Raw genomic sequence first — 17692 nt, forward strand, 5'->3', positions numbered from 1 at the left:
ACCGCCGTATCGCATTTCTGTCATAATTTCTTCTATTTTAATTATTAAGTCTAAGCCTCTTCCTGTACTAGAAATTAGTCTAAGTTACTTTTGATGTCAGCTATCTGCTTATGTATAACGCTATTTCGGAGAATCTAAATAAAAATATAGATTGACAAATATTATAAAAAGCATTCGTATGAATTTACTAATAAAAACTCTTTTTTACCGACTTCCAAAAAAGGAGGAGGTTCTCAATTCGATTGTATTTTTTTTATTTATGTTACATCAGAACTTTTGACTGGGAATAAAATTTTTAATCGAAAGATGGTGCATGCAATTTGGTTCTATTAAAATTTATTTGAGATCTAACAACTACTTTTCGAGTTATATCTACCTAATAATGCGTTTTTACTGCTTCGTCGACCTACGTGGCTTATACCGCATAACTTTTTACTGGGTGTACCAATTTTAATGATTTTTAATTTAATCGAAACCTGACGTTTATCATGTGGTCACATTTAAACTTCATCGAGATCTGATTACAACTTTTTGAGTAATCTTTGATAACGCGTATTTACTTGACTATTTTTTCGTCTATCTACGTTGTATTACTTGTCGACGTAATTGCAGTCGTTTTTTTTTTGTTTGCGATCAAATACAATTATGACATTACCAATCTTTGTTATTTATGAGTTACATATACATATAATATTATATTATGAAACAATAATATTAATATTTGTCAAAAAAACTGATGTCAAAATTATGTACGTCTGAAAATGAAATTAAAAATATGGACAAAGTTACTTGAAATTTTTTTAGAAAAACAACCCGCGAACTGAAAATTAACAGAAACACTATAAACTTCAAATTACTTCTTTACAAGTTCGAAGACTGTCATGTCATACCTCCAGGAACTACGTACTAGTTACGGAGTTTTGGTACAAGAATCAGACATTTAACTTTTAATTGGCTGCTTGTAAGATCTTTCGAACAGAACTTCTAAAGTGTTTAACTATGTCATGCGTTCCGTATTTAATTATCAACGGTTTATCAACGGTTGTCGAGGTTTGATAGAGGGTTGATCAACCGTCACAGATGCTTAACTTAGTTTAGGATGAGAAGAGTTTACTGAACTCATATGCAACGATTTGCATAGAAATTTTTATTACTACGCAAATGGGATTTTACGATTTCAATAAGTCATACCATAAAAATATAAGAAACAGCGTAATATTATCAGTTATTTGCATGTGAGCGTTGACTACAAACAGCGCTACTTATAAAAATAGTCGTAAGTGGAAAATTTGGCCGTAAAAGACTCATTATTAGTGCATGATTAAAATGTTCTGTTAAATTTATGAAATTACTTAATTTAAATATCGAATTTGACCAATAAAAGTATTATTAAGTTTCTATGTGAATGCAAACTTGAAATTGTGTTAGGATAAACTTCGTAAGCTTTATTTGCTTTCAGAATTTGGAGGAAAAAAATTTCGCTCTAGCGGGTACATCGTTCCATAGCTTAATTGGCTAGAGCGCCGACACGGTCAGTCGGAGACGCGGGTTCGAATCCCGCTGGAGCGGTCAATTTTTGATATGATATTAAAAATTGTTTAGAATTCCTAATGTGAGGGTAACACAAAAAATAAAATCGTACATATTAGGAAATAAAATGTATAAGATATATATTTTCACTTGGGCAATATGCTTTTTTAGAATACTTAGCAATACTAATATAAAATTTTTGACAAAATTTGTGTAATTTTTATTACTTTTAAAAACATTTTTCGCGCTAGAGTTATAGCTAATAAATCTGCCTCATTTTTATTTTGAAATATATGTATATCTATAATAATACTCAGTTATAGGTTATAGGTTATTGTACTTATGAAAAAAAGTATATTATAGCTAAGTTATTAGTTTCTTTTAATCTTTCTTATCTAAATATTTTTAATTTCTTTTAAATGAAAAAAAAATTAATAATAAAAAATTGATAAAAATTTATCGGAAAAAGTTTTTGGCGTATTTAGTAATTTTAATTACAACTTGCTATGTCTATGTTATTTCTCTAAATAACGATAAAAAAATAAAGAAGTGAAGAAAAAAAAACTTTCCCACTTCAGACAAATATACTAGTGGTAGATCGGAATTCTGAACGGCGAGACCTAATTTATATCCGAGCTGGGTGGTTAAAATCGAGACCGGCCTAGACATGGTCGAGGATGGTCATGTTAGGTGGTGAATGGTCTACGTCGCTACGGCCATGTTGCGGACGGCGGGAAAACGCGGCCGCCCATGGGAGGCGTGAAGAGCCGAAGCGCGAGAGAGGGACGGTGATATGGAGATGCCTGAGGCGAGAGAGGGAGAGGCGCGAGGCGGCGCGACGCAGAGGGCGTGCGGCCTCGCGGACCGCCGCACACTCCTGTTCCGGTCGCGTCGACGGGCGGCCGGGAACCCGCTCCTCGCCGGACTGACTCGAGCACTGTTTTCGCCGGCTTTTCCTAGTTTCTGAATGCGCGCCGCAACCACCGGGCCGATTTTTCTATCTCGCTCGTATCTGACAGCTGTCGCGCGCGAATTTCCCGCCGTGAGAGTCAGGTCGAAAGTTTTTGGCGCGAAAAGCGTAGTGGTAGACGATGTCTTGTGAACTCTGAGCTGTGGTTCGTTACTAGATGAGTTACCCCATAATGGATGATTGGGAGCGGCATGTGACTCCCCTGCTCCAAGATATGGGGTGTCCGAATGAGGAAGCCCAAGACGACTTCTTTAACCAGCAGGACGTAAGTGACAGTCACTCGAAACGTTGATTCTGAACCCAATTACGTGTCGATAAGATCTCGTAAAGAGACATTGTCTTTTAAAATAATAACCACTGCTGCACAAAAAGTATCCGTTACATTTAAGTCAGAGCTAGTATTTTGTACAATTATTCCAATGCTCTCGTCTAAATTTAACTGCACAATCTCTTTAACGGACTATCGGGTGTCGTAACGCGGTAAAAGTAAGTTAGCGAAGGATTTATCTCGGCACGAGTGTAACAAGCTTTGCCTATCTATAGACATGGTACTTAAGCACGAAGGCATTATATACAACTCTGTAAATGTTATATGAAACATGTAATCAAGGAATATTATTTTATGTATAAAAGGAAATAAACGCTAAACTACTTTTTTGATAAGAGAATGTAATTCTTACGAAATAAAGATTTTACATCAACAAAATACTTTTAAGTATTACATTCACTATTTATTTATTACACGTTATACAGTTATATAACAAGTAAGGAATAAAAATTAATTTACTTTTTTATATATCGGACATAATTATAAAATGTTATCTGCAATCGAAAATTCATTAGTCACAGTCATATGTAAATATAATTATTAAAAAAAATAACACAAAATAAAAACGAAAGTCATTACACCTGCAATAAGAAAAGAAAAGATTTATTTATATATTTATTTATACTTTATTGTACACCACAACTACATTTTAAACAATAAACACATTTAAAAAACATTTACAGGCTGTGAAGTACAATGGGCGGACTTATGGCTATTTAGCCACTTCTTCCAGACAACCCAAGATATATATGAAAGCCTTAAAAAGTAAACATTTTACTACGGCTACAAAGCGTTAAATACTTAACGTAAATAACAAAAAAAAAAAATTAAAAATACTAACATTATTTAAGCTATACATAATTAACTTTGAATATAAACTCCAAGCCAATAATTGTGTTTGCTCGCAAACGAAAAAAAAAAACCGACTTCAATTACATCGACGAGTAATACAACGTAGATCGACGAAAAAAAAAGTCAAGTAAATACGCGTTATCAAAGATTACTCAAAAATTAGATATCCGATCTCGATAAAATTTCAATGTCACCACATGATAAACATCAGCTTTCGATAAAATTAAAATTTATCAAAATCGGTACACCTAGTAAAAAGTTATTGTGGATTTTCGAGAGTTTCCCTCGATTTCTCTGAGATCCCATCATCAGATCCTGGTTTCCTTATCATGGTACCAAAGTAGGGATATCCCATTTCCAACAAAAAAAGAATGATCAAAATCGGTACATCTAGTAGAAAGTTATGCGGTATAATACAACGTAGGTCGACGAAAAAAGCGTCAAATAAAAACGCATTATTAGATTTAACTCGAAAAGTGGTTGTTAGATCTCAAATAAATTTAAATGGGACCAAATGACACACACCACCTTTCGATCAAAAGAAAATTTGTCGAAATTGCTCCACCCAGTCAAAAGTTCTGATGTAACATACATAAAAAAAAAACAGTCGAATTGAGAACTTCCTCCTTTTTTGGAAGTCGGTTAAAAAACACCTTTCTGTCAATAATAAATAACTCCAAACTCCGTTAAAAAATTCATACAAAATAAACATACTTTTTTTCTATAACAGTAGATTATGATTGAATAAAGATCAATGATTCCAGACGCTCACTGGCCTAACGGTAGTTTAAAAAAAAAACTATGTGCAATTTTTAAAATTAATTATTCATTAAATTATAATTGAATTATAAAAAATAAGAGCGGAAGCGACAGTGTTATCAGTGAATATAATTAAAGAAACAAAAAAAAATGTATTAAATATTTAAAAATAATATTATTATAATACTGTTTGCAAAAAGTCAACTGTCGGTATTTTGATAGCTTGTATTGACAACAGTATATTTTTTTATCACTTATAGATTTATCAATAAAACTAACCATAGACACATCTGATAGTACCCATATGTTGTCGGCTGTTATTTTTTTTTTTTTACTAGAAATCCCATACATTATGTTATCCAAAGCAAAAAAAAATAGCGTTTTGCAAAATTTTTCTTTGATGCTCCGTTATTGTTTGATTGATTAGCGCGAGTGAATAGGCTTCTTTTGGGTGAGCTCGCCCCATCTTCGAGCTCTTCCTCTCCATCTTGGATCTTCTAGACTGGGGTCAAGAGTAAGCCCATAACATAATAAAAAAAAAGTGGCGTAATATTATACAGCCTATATTCTTTCTCGGTAAATTAGCTATTCAACGCTAAAAAGAATTTATTGATTCGAACCAGTACTTCCTGAGTATTATTTTAACTAAATCTCTTCAAGCTTGTAATATTAGTATAGATTTAGTATTATATTCTTGAAGTTAGAAGAGGATTCCGTTGAGCTGGGCGGCGTTTGGCAGTGTTCATCAAGTCTTTACTTCGAAGTTTCCGAAATACTTGAAGATAAAAGTCTTCGAGCAATGTATCTTGCCGATTTTAACATACGGTGCCGCGATATGGACACTGACGATATGACTAGTCCACAAGCTAAAAGTTACTCACGTGCAACGGAACTGGCTATGTTTGGGGTACACTGGGGCTCTCAAAGATAGGATCAGAATTAAGACTATCTGCGTGAGAACTAAAGAAATCGACATAGTCCATAGAACTAGCGAGTTGAAGTGGCTGTAACCTGGTCACCTGTGTCGCAGACCCGATAGCCGCTGGAGGCCTACGTCCAGCAGTGGACTGCGATAGGTTGATGTGATGATAGTTTTTTTAGACATAAATTAATTAGTATGTACTTAAAACGTACAAAATCTTATTCTTCTTTAGTATTAATGACTTTCAATGGTGCCATACGAACTTAGATGATTTCGCCAGTTTTTAGTAAAATACACGAATATACATAATCAAAAACATTAAAATAATTTTATCTATCGTCATTCGTACCTCTATCTCAAGTTTAAAAAAAAATTAATAAAAAAATGTTACACTTAATATATCTAACAAGGAGTTCGCATGCATCCTCTTTTTGGGAGGAATTAAATAAAAATCTATGACAGATTTCTTACAGTGTGCAGCACAGCTCTACATATTAAAACTGTTTTATTAACTTCAAGATGCCGCGTATACCTAAATACTTACAATACTTTACCAAATACGTTTAAAAAGTGGTCTTGCTTTTATAGTAAACTGTCAGTACATAAGACATTTAATTCAGAAAACTATAGATTAATTTTTATTAGGGCAGTCGAATCAATAAATATTTATATTTTTTTGTCTGCTTATATATATTCGTGGGTCAAACAAAAACTTAGGCGAAATCATTATCAGTTCTTACATTTATATTTCTTAACGTCCAACATAGCCTTAAGCTGTATGGCTGTAATGAAGAATAAAAAAATAAAATTCTGTCATTAAATCTGGTATTGCAAAATTTTTTTTCGATACGCCATTTAGGAGTTAACGTCTATATACAGAAGTTATATCCATAAATACTGAAATTAAATAGCTATATAGATATAATTTGTATAAAAATGATAACCTATATGCAATGTCGTTCTATTCATAAATCTAGCAAAACACTTCTTTCAGTCTGCCAAAAAATATTTTAATCCCATGAAAGAAGCTATGACCAAAAAGCACTAAATTAATTTTTTTATCACTATTTAGGTATTAAATTCGTGTAATTATGGAAAATAATTGGTTTTATTTTTGTAACTTCTTGATTTTTATGCTAATTCGATTTTCCAGTGACACTTGTAACTTTTCTACAATACTAAAGGAAAATACTAAATCACTAAATAAAATAATAATAATAAAATTGTTAGTTAATTTAATTTGTCTTAGAAATAAACATTGCTATAATAATAGAAATATTAATTATAACGAAAAAACATACATTAATGATATTTAAATTTTAATTAACAAAGTGTTTGATTTAATATTTTGTCAGATTTCTGAGCAAAACCAAATCTACCCTCATTTATTAGCAAAGTCAATAACTTTCGTACAACGCGTTGTCCAGGAGGCTCCTACTGACTCCCGATACTATATCCTGGTATAAAATGGGCGATGGCATTGTGCCCATCTAGTTGCGGCTTATGGCATAATTGTCCAAGGCGTAGGAAGAGTCATGGTGTCAGTGTGCCTTTACTTAGCCAATGTTTTGGTTATAGACTTGGCAAGTTTTAGACACTCTTGTACTTGCGCCAGGATTTTTAAGTTGTTTTATATAAATAGTTCCTGATTTCTTGGCATGTTGTCCTATTTGATATTTACTATGAGTGCTAATCATGTCTGAATATTAATAAATCCTTAATAATATTCAGACGTTAATAATAAAATAAATTGCATGCATGCGTTTGTCTATCGTGCGTTATATTTAATTATATAATAATGAAATGATCATTTTTATAGATGACATATCTGAGCTAGATTAACAAAAAATGTGTACAGTTTCAAACCTAAATTCTACTTCAAAAGGAATTCGATTAACGCTAAAAACTTGTATCAATACAATGTTAACATTAAATGAGGTGTCATCGATATGTTCAAATATGTATTTTGCTTTTGATATCTGATTTTAGCTGAGCTTTTCTAAATAATGACTGAGAGTAATAATACAAAATTAAGTTTCCTAAAATCAGCGTGACGTCCTGTTATTAATTTGTAATAGGTACCTATGTAGTACAAAAACGCTAATTCTAATATTAATGAAAACTTGAAAGATTCAACGCAAACTTTTGCTCGTACTTGCTTTAAAATATAATTATGTAGAGTGCAATTTTTTTTTTATCCCTAATCAGCGAAATCAGAAATTACTGAAACAGGTCATTCAAAATCAGAATAACTGAAAATAAGCGTAACTGACTTTGAAAAATTTAGGTCAATCGCACGAATGGTACATCAGAATCGATACAAATATCTCATTTACCTACTTAATAACACATCACATGGCAAAGATACATTTGATCGAAAACTAATACAATAATAATTATAAACGTTATAATTCCTTTCGTTAATGACTCTCGTTAATCGACACAGACAAGAATGGAAATAGTGTTATTAAGTATACTGTTTCAATCTGATCGGAGATAAGTCGCCCCATACGCGTCCGATGTTCACTTGTTTTTTTACGAAATCAGTCTCTATATATATACGCATAAGGGTGACGTGAATTATAAAAGCTATTTATACATAATTATAAAATATAACGTGTCATTTCGTTCTTTATAAATAATAGACATGACACTGGCACGGTTCGACTTAATTTAAAATAAATCGTTAGTTCTGTGTAGTAGTAATAATGGCGTTGGGTGAAATTCATTTTTCAAATGTTTTTAAACGTTTATAGATTTTTTAAATAAATGCTTTATTAAAATGTGATGCAATGTATTTGTTAAATGTTGAGTAGTGGATAGTCAGTTATGGCAAGTATACTGCTACTTACCAAAAAATGCCATTTTCATTAATCGTGATTAGGTGCAAATAAAGTTCTTTTTATACTTGAGTTTTTCTATATACACTGCAATGCAGGCAACAACTTCTATTATGCAAACAAAATTTCACAGAAGGAATTTATCTACAGACATATTATTCGACCACGTTCTTAAATTTGTTCTATGGACATTTTTGTAATACTTATTCGACGTAGACTACGTGATAACAGTAATAAATTAGATCGGACAAAGCCTCTTTCAACAAAATTTATAAAGTACAGCATTAATCCTCAAATTCGTTTTATTATAATTTGACAGATGTTTGTTTTGTGTTACTATCTCCATAAAAAAGCAAAATCATTCGAGTTTTCATTCAATTGTTAATTTGGAACGAAGTTAAAAGATGGCAAACTTCACCGATATTAAAAAAATACATATCTTTAGGTTTATATTTACCATTTCTGCTTCCAAAAACATTATAATACGAATACAGCTACTGATTTTCTAATTTCAAAATATATTTTTTTTAAATTTCGTAATGCCAACCAGTAACCAGACTTGACCAATAGAATCTATATAGACTATTCATTGTCTGTCCCTCTGTCCGTCTCCAGTAGAGCGTAGAACTCTTGGGTTTTGAACACACTATTTATAGTTGATAGAGCTACATAAAAACGTTATACACACAGAAGTTTAAGGAGTATCAAGCAAAATAACGTTCTTCTTCGTGTCCATTTAAAGTGTATGTAGTTTTTAACATTTTTATACGATTTGCACATGGCCAGTTATTATTATCTTCTTATTGTTAACTGTCAGTAATTACAAAAAATTAATTATAATTTGTTGTACCATTCCTTCAGCTCTTAATTTAATATTTTAGTTATATAAACAAAAATATTTATATTTACACATTTTACTCTTGGACCCACTTTATTAATGTTAGATTGGTTTCTGGCACCTGTAGAACGCTTCTACAGCATGTTTCACGAATACTAAAAAAAAACAAAAAAAAAAAAAACAGTGACCTAACATAATCTAGATACACTTCTAAGTTGTTCTTACTGTTTGTAGATGGATTCATCATTCATCATCATCATTTCAGCCTACCACAGTCCACAGCTGGACATAGGCCTCCACAAGTTCATGCCAAAAATGGCGTGAACTCATGCGTTTTGCCCATAGTCACCACGCTGAGCAGGCGGGTTGGTGACCGCAGTGGTTAGCAGTTGCAGTAGCAGTGTAGTTGGATTATTTTAATCAAAATATATATGTATATATCGTTTATAGTTTTCAAGTACTCCTCTTTCAAACCTAAACTGTTACGTTTTTTAAAGCATAGGATAAATAGAACATATGTGGATAGTACTTATGTTGCTATCATCATTGCTAATAAATCATGATAGCTTAAATGACAATATATTATATAAACAACATGAGTTCTCGATGTTATGATCTTAATAAGTATTAATAATACAAGTGAAACCGTGTGAAAATTGTAATCACACAGATCTGTGATATCACGCAGTAAGTTGAAATTGATGATACGTTTTCGTAAAACACTGATTGATCAAAATTTTTGTTCTTACGTTATTTTGACGCGTTCGATATACATACCTAAGATCGATCACTCGCACACACACGCACGATCTTTAAGCGTTTTTAAATGATCGAGATGACATCTGTCATCGGCTGTTTTCTAAGTTTTATTTTAAAAAATTACATGCAATTGCCGTCTGTAATGAAATTTAAGTTGTAAAAATATGTTACATTTCCTATTATGTAAACTGGCTATTTTTTTTTAAATTGCATTCCATAAAAATGAAATTAAAACTATAATTTTTTTTCATTTTTGCGATTATCTGTTTAGGTTGTTAGTTTTTCATGACACGGAGAAGTCTGAAATCTGAATTAATTTTAATGAAATTTGGCAAATTTCAAGTCTTGTAACCATGCCAGTCAAGTACGCAAGTAATGTCTTAAACCAATTGAAAAAAAATATGTCGAATAATGAAATCTACAACGAAGTCGCGAATACAGCTAATTTATACTTAGAAATTTAACATACATAAAGACATACATTACAACCCAATTGAAAACCTTGAAGGAAAGCCTTTGGCTGGTATTTTACAAAATTACATTGTAATAGTGTAACATTTGTATGCAGCATAATATATATATTTAAATCAAATAATTTTCCTTGTCCTCAATAATCTATGGTAAGGGAATTACCACACAGGATAATTACAATCGCGTAAAACTCGTCACACTTTTGTTTAAGATATTCTAAATTTAAATTTTGAATATTATAACATTGAACGATGAGTGAATTTTATTTTAGAAAATAAATAAGATACGAAAAACACGAATTTTATAATGATTTATGTATTTATAATTTAAGTATAAGATACAGCCTAAGTGACAAGAAATTCAGTATTCATTTCATTAACACAAAGAAAGTCTATAATTTCCAAAAGTACCATCATTAATTGAGATTACATACAATACAAATATGGTACACCACTTCTAAACACGTTGTTGCCGCACAATGAAAATGTCAAAATCTGATTAGTCATATCACTGTCTTGAACGATTTTACTATGATGTCTCAATTCGACAATATTTTTTGAAGTAAAACTTCTTTACGCACGCTTGATTTGCGGAGTAAGCTGGTGAATGCATAACGAGAGCGTTACGAAAAGTGTGATCGGCTGAGGCGAACGGAAGTTAAGAGGGATATATAAGTTCGTAAAGATATAAAGTTTTACTTCAGTCGTGTGGTCTAAGAAACACTTTTTTTACCTAGAGATAATAGTTGAAACGGTAAACAGGACCTAAAACATTTACATGTAACATAAATGCTACAAAACTATCATCTTATTCAATTATAAAAAATAATAACTCAGCTGAAGAGTGTAAGTAATAGAATCAGCATACGTGCGAATTTGATTTGATATTCTTATTGAGTTTAGATTAAGCACTGTTTTGTTTCCCTATAAAGAAAAAACAGATAAAAATAAATAAATAATGGAACAGCCTACTCTATTTTTGAAGTCGATTAAAAAACTTGAAAGTCGTCTTAGCATGGGATATTGACAGGTTACAATAACGGTACACAGCATTAAAAATGTGACATCTAAAGTGGTATTTTAAGCCTTCTTACCTGCAAAGTACACCCATATTATTAAAAAAAAAACAACTAAAATCGTGTAACAATCGCCGACGATATCGCGTAGAACAGATATACAAAAAAATAAATAAAAAGTTCCATTGCGCACCTCCTTCGAACTCGATCGAAAAGATAAGATCGATATGTAATTCTAAAACGCGTGCTTTTTATGCGATTATCGTGTTCTGTGTGAAGATGCTTAGTCTGAACTAGAATCGTAATGGAATTTGCATGCGTTGATATATATCGTAGGCACGTTTATATAACGCGTAATCACCTTAATCTCTTAAGATCGGATCAAACTGAATTCGTATAAATAATGAATATATATGTTTCGATATGATTATTCACAAGATAGTTTAACGGTTTGTTAAATATATTATTATGATGCGAAAGCTGTGTTAATTATTGTAATGAAACCTTGTTTTAACCTAGTTGTTAGATGTTAGCCAACAACATTAATTACCTTTATTAATATTATTATTTAGTATTAAAATATCCTATTAACTTCGTCTATACAATGTGATTAAATGAAAAGCAATGATAATTATTAAATGTGATTATTACCAATTAAAATAGTTTTACGTCTGCATTGCGCCTACAATCATTAGAAGGTGAAGAATAACTTGACCAAAAAGATACTTTTACTTAACATTACTATTAAAGATCACGTTCGAAAAAGACAAGTGGAATTATAATGTTACAGCCAAGCAGCAAGGAGAGTGCTTGTTAAAAATACAACCAAGGTCGATTCAAATAAAAATGTTAAACACGCCGGACAAAACTTTAAATGAAGCGGGAGAAATTTAAGAAATAAGAGGTGTTAAAAAAAAGAAGATGTATCTCAAGTTACTAAATGCAGTTTTGGTGAAGGGTTATTAAGGATTATAAATAATAAAACATGTGAATTAACGTTGAAAAAGATTTTAACGAAATGTGTCACCTACGCAAAATACGCGTGTAATGTTTAATAATAATTATTATTATAATAAAGCACATCCTACTTGGAGGCGTGTAAATGCTTATTGTATAAAATTAAAGAATTTTTCAGGCTTTCATATTCAATAGGCTTCTAAGTTAGTTTTCTGACATAATAAAAATCAGCTTCTTTCGTCAAATGGTTCTCGCGTTATTTTGTTGGCATACGTACATCCAAAAAGTTGACGACGTATTCAAAAAGCCTTGAAGTGATATTTTATTTATAGTTTGAAGTATATTTTCTAATAAAAGTGTGTATTTTATAAAATATTAATGCATTGTTATAAAAATATAGAAGTATAAGAGTAAGTGCTTCCCATACTTTTGATTTTGTGAGAACAAAGCACTGCCTCCCTGGAGGCGTGCAATAAGAAGTCTAACACAAGAAAATTAAAATGACTTTTTAATTTCTTAGAAAGAATTTCAAAAAAAGAATACTGTTGCTTGATTCACTTTAAATATTTTAATATCAAATCCAAATTAAAAGAAATTGAGAATAATTATTTGTCAGTAAATTTAAAAGACAAAGAAAAGCAGAACTTTAAGAGTTCTTTTAAACAATTTAAACAAAAGAATCTAGTGTATCTTGAGAAACATAATACACTTTTTTGCACAATCGGAAACAACAGAAGAACATTCACGGACTGTTACCTTTAAAAAGTTTAATGTAACAAAAGAAATCGATAAGACGGCCATACTTAAATGTAAATGTATGAAGAGTTATCAATAATATATTAGGTATTAATGCAAAAATCTGCATTAGTTATGCGTAAACATAACGAGTAAATAAAAAAGGAGGCAAGCACGATTTGCTCGGAAGAAATAGTTCCGTACAATTGACGTAGGTACTAGGTGTATTTCAAAAAGTTTGAATTTCACTGCTGATGTTTTTAATCAATTTTCCTAAGGAGTGTATGTGAAGAGATATTTAGACTTTTGAATTTCTTCAGAAAAAAGCTATTTTATGAGAAAGTATTTTTTTTTTTAAATTACATAAGTCCGATCGAAGATAAGTAAATTCGTATCTAATACTAAGCTGAAATTTTTCTCGTGTTACTTTCGATCCTTTAAGAATTTCGTAATAAAAATTAACCTATATATTTAGTCTGAGTTTTAGCGATTTATTTTCTAGATTTAGGCGCAATTAAGTTAGTGCGTGAAAGAGCAAGAATCTCTCCTACAAGCTAAATTAATTTTTTTATTCAATATCGAATTTATATCAAATAATAAAAAAAAACTTGCATTATTAATGAAAAATAGCATTTTTCACTTTTCTAAATTAACTAAAAACATATATTCGTTATAATTTGGCTAAAATAGGGTCAGGATTAAAAAAAGGTCTGAAACAAAAATCTATCTTCTATTTATATAGATAAAATAAATAAGTTTTTAAGTTTTGTAATACTTTGTAGAAGGTTCTTTCTCAATGAAAAATTAAGAAAATCACGTAGAAAATTGTAACATATTACAAAAAGTAACGATTCAATTTCAAACTTTTGACAGTTTGCGACGCGGGAACATCAGTCTGTTGAGTCAGGTTATGTATAATATATTACTTCGATATCCTACCGCGGAATCCTAATCGATTAAAACTAACCGTTTTTTATTTTTCTATAATCATAAATTGCAATTTACTTTTTTAATTAATATTGAATTACATATGTATTTCAAATATTAATGCGTGACAGTGTTGATGTAAACTGCCTTATAATTTTTATTTTTAAACATTCAGAAGTACAAAAAAATGGTACTAATTTAATTCTCACTAGTTATTACCTCCGGTGTCACTTGTTTTTGCAAAAATAGTTCTGTTTTTAATACAATCTAAGGGCTGGTTTCACCTGTTATGGATAAATGTATCCTGCACATAAATTACGAATAGAGTTTACCAGCAGGAGGTAGATAAGGCAATTAGGGTATGTTTCAATTCAATTAATAAACTAAAACTTTTAGATTCATATTCGCGAATCGATATATATCTCATAAACATTGTAGAATTAGACGATATATAAACTTTTGTCGAATACCGTTATCCGTCAAATAGCACTATTCACAACGGCGTAAATAAGTATTAAGATATTTACAGCTTCTACTCCACTCCTATAAGTCGTAACATGTTATAATTACGGCCTACAATCTTCATCAATAAAGGTTTATATACATTTATTACCGTCGTAAAACTGTCCAGTTTGTTTGTTCTAACGCTTTAATCTCGGAATTTAGTTCGAAATGCTATTTAGTTGCAGGAGTTCACTGTTGGACATAGGCCTTCCCAAGTTCACGCCAAAAATCCCGGTTTTCAGTAATCCAGCCATCTAACGGCAATCTTACATAGATCGTCGGTCCAGCGGAGAGCGTCCCACACTGAAACAATAATAAAGCGGTAGTAATAGAATTCTGCATATCGAAAATTCAGAATTCAGTAATTAAAACTGAAGATAAAACTATTAAAATCAAATTTCCATCTCGAAGTCGACGCTGTGGATATTTTTTCTCTCTAAATTCGGTTCGGTAATACGGTTTCATCGAGAGACGCGTTATAAAATAAAAAGTATAATTAGATGTATCCTTATTACATTAATTTTTGATTTAACAATATGTAGCTTGTCTAAAATAAAAATAAAGTAATCATCTTTTTAACAAACATTTCACACTCATGATACAATTAATTCTTTATGACAATAAATAAGATCTTAAAACACTTAGTAAAGAGAATAATAATAAAAAAAAAACCGTCTTACGCATATTAAAATTCGAACGGAAACATCAAACAAAACAAATTTTATGTAATAACAAACGATGATTTCAATCGATTACAAATGGAAATCCACAGTCGCCCCTTTTGCAAGACGTTCAAAAATTACTACAACAGTACACGCATGTTGTTTATCGTAAAACACTTGTCAACATTTTTTGCTGCGCTTGCGCAACGAGCCTTAAAGATCGCGTGATCGAAATGTCCGTTAACGAGTGCGTATGCGCTTGAGACTCCTGAAAAAAAAGGAGATATAAAACATCCGCTGTCATATCAAAACAAATGGACGTGCACTTTTTATTGGAATCATAGAGCATATCGATTGGTAAACAGCGCTTGAGGCGGCTTTTGTACGAGTTTTTTGGGAAACGTCGAAGGTACAAAGTATTTTTATACTAGCGGTTACTCACGGTTCCATCTATGTTCGTCAATATATCTATATTATACGTGGATTAAGCGTTATGATATTACTACAGTCATTTATAGAGCAATGATGCTACTTCTAGACGGTTTATTAATATGACATCTACAATAGAGCTTAAGCTTGATCTTCGGAATAACAACTATTCACCTTGTAATGAATTTTGCGAAAACTCTAAAAATAATTGTTTAGGCTGCTATAGTTCTCGAGAAAAACTCAAAGTATTTTTTTATGAATATGGCTTGTTATGTATTGTTATTTATCTGAGCTAAGGAAATTTGGAATTACAAAACTTTTAATTTAAAATAAATTTTAAGAGAGAGAATATTGTACACCACTAACAAAGGAATTAACACAAATGTTATATATATACAAACGGATACAATATACCTACAAAGGCGGTCTTATCGCTAAATAGCGACTTCTTTCAGACAACCCCCGATTATTGGTATCATATAGATAAGATCGTCAATATAAGTTTTGTATTACATCTAACTAATAAAAAAAAATCTGACTTGCGTTGGTAAACACATAACATATCTCAAATCCTCATCATGCTATAATTACAGATTTGATCTAGCATCAGTTTAATATCTAGATAAACTGTAATACTTCTTATCTAGCTTATTAATTACCGGTGATCGAAGAACGACGTGTTACTTTGCTCATTCAAAGAATATTCAGCAGCGAGATTAATAAATTCCATCCAATCCATTTTTATTATTATTATTATTATTATATTAAAAAATGTAAAACCACTGTGCATTTCGTCGTGGTGTGTAAACTTTAAACTATAACGTAGCCGTTAAGTCATTTAAAGTCAGTGGATAGCGAACGCTAACACAATATACATGTACCCACATTTACGACTTTCAATCAATGGGATAGTACAACAGATTCGAGTTTTCCCATAACTGTTAATAGAAGCCATAGCGCAGTAGTAATTGCGGCAACCGGGAAAACTTACTGCCGATATCGTATTCAAGCCCTACTTACTTATTTTAAATTTTTTTTTGTCGGGACTTTTTTTTACTTATTTTTTGTCCTTTTTGTGATTAGTTTAATTTATTGTTTTGTTGTATTCCTAATAGCTTCACATATATTTCGGGGTTGTTGTAATAGTGATTCTAAAAATGAGACTTTCAGATATTGTAGTACATACAAAGAACCTACAACATCAAGTGTCTTCATGCTGTGACAGTAAAGACTTTTCGCCTTTCACCGACTGTGAACAACTTTGGAAATTGTTCACAGTTGATCTCCCCAGTGGCGATGTTCACACTTGATCTCGTCGTGATCATGGCGATTGAAACATTGCCGAAATATAAGGACCTCAACGAAACAATAAACGTGGTAAGCACTCGAACAAACATAATCGAAGGAAATTAATTACAGATATGTTTGTCACAACAGTTTAACCGTAAAAGAAAGAGTCGATACTTGCGATTTGTTCGCTTAATACTTTTTTTTTCCTTTTTAGAATATAACCTCTTCGTTTTATTATTTAAACTATATTTTAAAATTCTTGACGTAAGTCTTGAAGTATAAAAACATTTAAAACAAACACTCAAGCGGTTCACACGCTGGACTGCAGACATATTGTTTTTTTATTACATTACAATTGTTCAAGTATCGAGTTGTTTCATGACAGTTTAAAGCACTTTTTACGCGTTTTTACCCGATTAGGACAAACCTAAATGGAGGGCTATATCTCCCAAACTACTTGTCATATTTTGAAAAATAAGGTATCATTAGAAGCGTCTTAATTGTCTGCTAGTTATAGGCTATATGGTGTCACATTAAATTGAATGTAGTGCACTCTAAAGGATATAAAGTGACATACTATTTCTTTTGTCGGTTTGTAGGGTTTTAGTTTTAAAGTTTCTTTATCTATGTAATATACATTTCATTTTCACCTCTAAGAAACATTACAGTAATTCGATAACCGTAAGCAGAAGAGGAACCCTAGTTAACAGTGTACACTTCATCTGATTTTCTGAGTACTTTTACTTTACATAAATTAAAAAAAAAAAAAAACATCTAAATTAGTTTATATGTTTTCAAAGAACTTTGGAACTTTAATACCTTTGGAGAGTTTTCTTTTAAAACTAGAAATTAAATCTAAATTTCAAGAAATAATATCAAATTCCCGGTGGGGCTCTTGGTAGAA

At 31.1% G+C, this 17692-nt stretch overlaps 1 protein-coding gene across 1 annotated transcript in view; it reads left to right on the forward strand.

The window, feature by feature from the left end:
• The first annotated feature begins 2672 nt into the window (after positions 1-2672).
• LOC123668980 (homeobox protein araucan-like) overlaps positions 2673-17692 on the forward strand; it is a 128324-nt gene continuing 113304 nt past the window's right edge. Inside the window, exon 1 of the mRNA XM_045602664.1 lies at positions 2673-2765. Within this exon, the coding sequence (XP_045458620.1) occupies positions 2673-2765 (93 nt within the window). The remainder of the gene's footprint in view (positions 2766-17692) is intronic.

This window comes from Melitaea cinxia, chromosome Z, assembly GCF_905220565.1.
Source record: "Melitaea cinxia chromosome Z, ilMelCinx1.1, whole genome shotgun sequence".
Taxonomy (NCBI): domain Eukaryota; kingdom Metazoa; phylum Arthropoda; class Insecta; order Lepidoptera; family Nymphalidae; genus Melitaea; species Melitaea cinxia.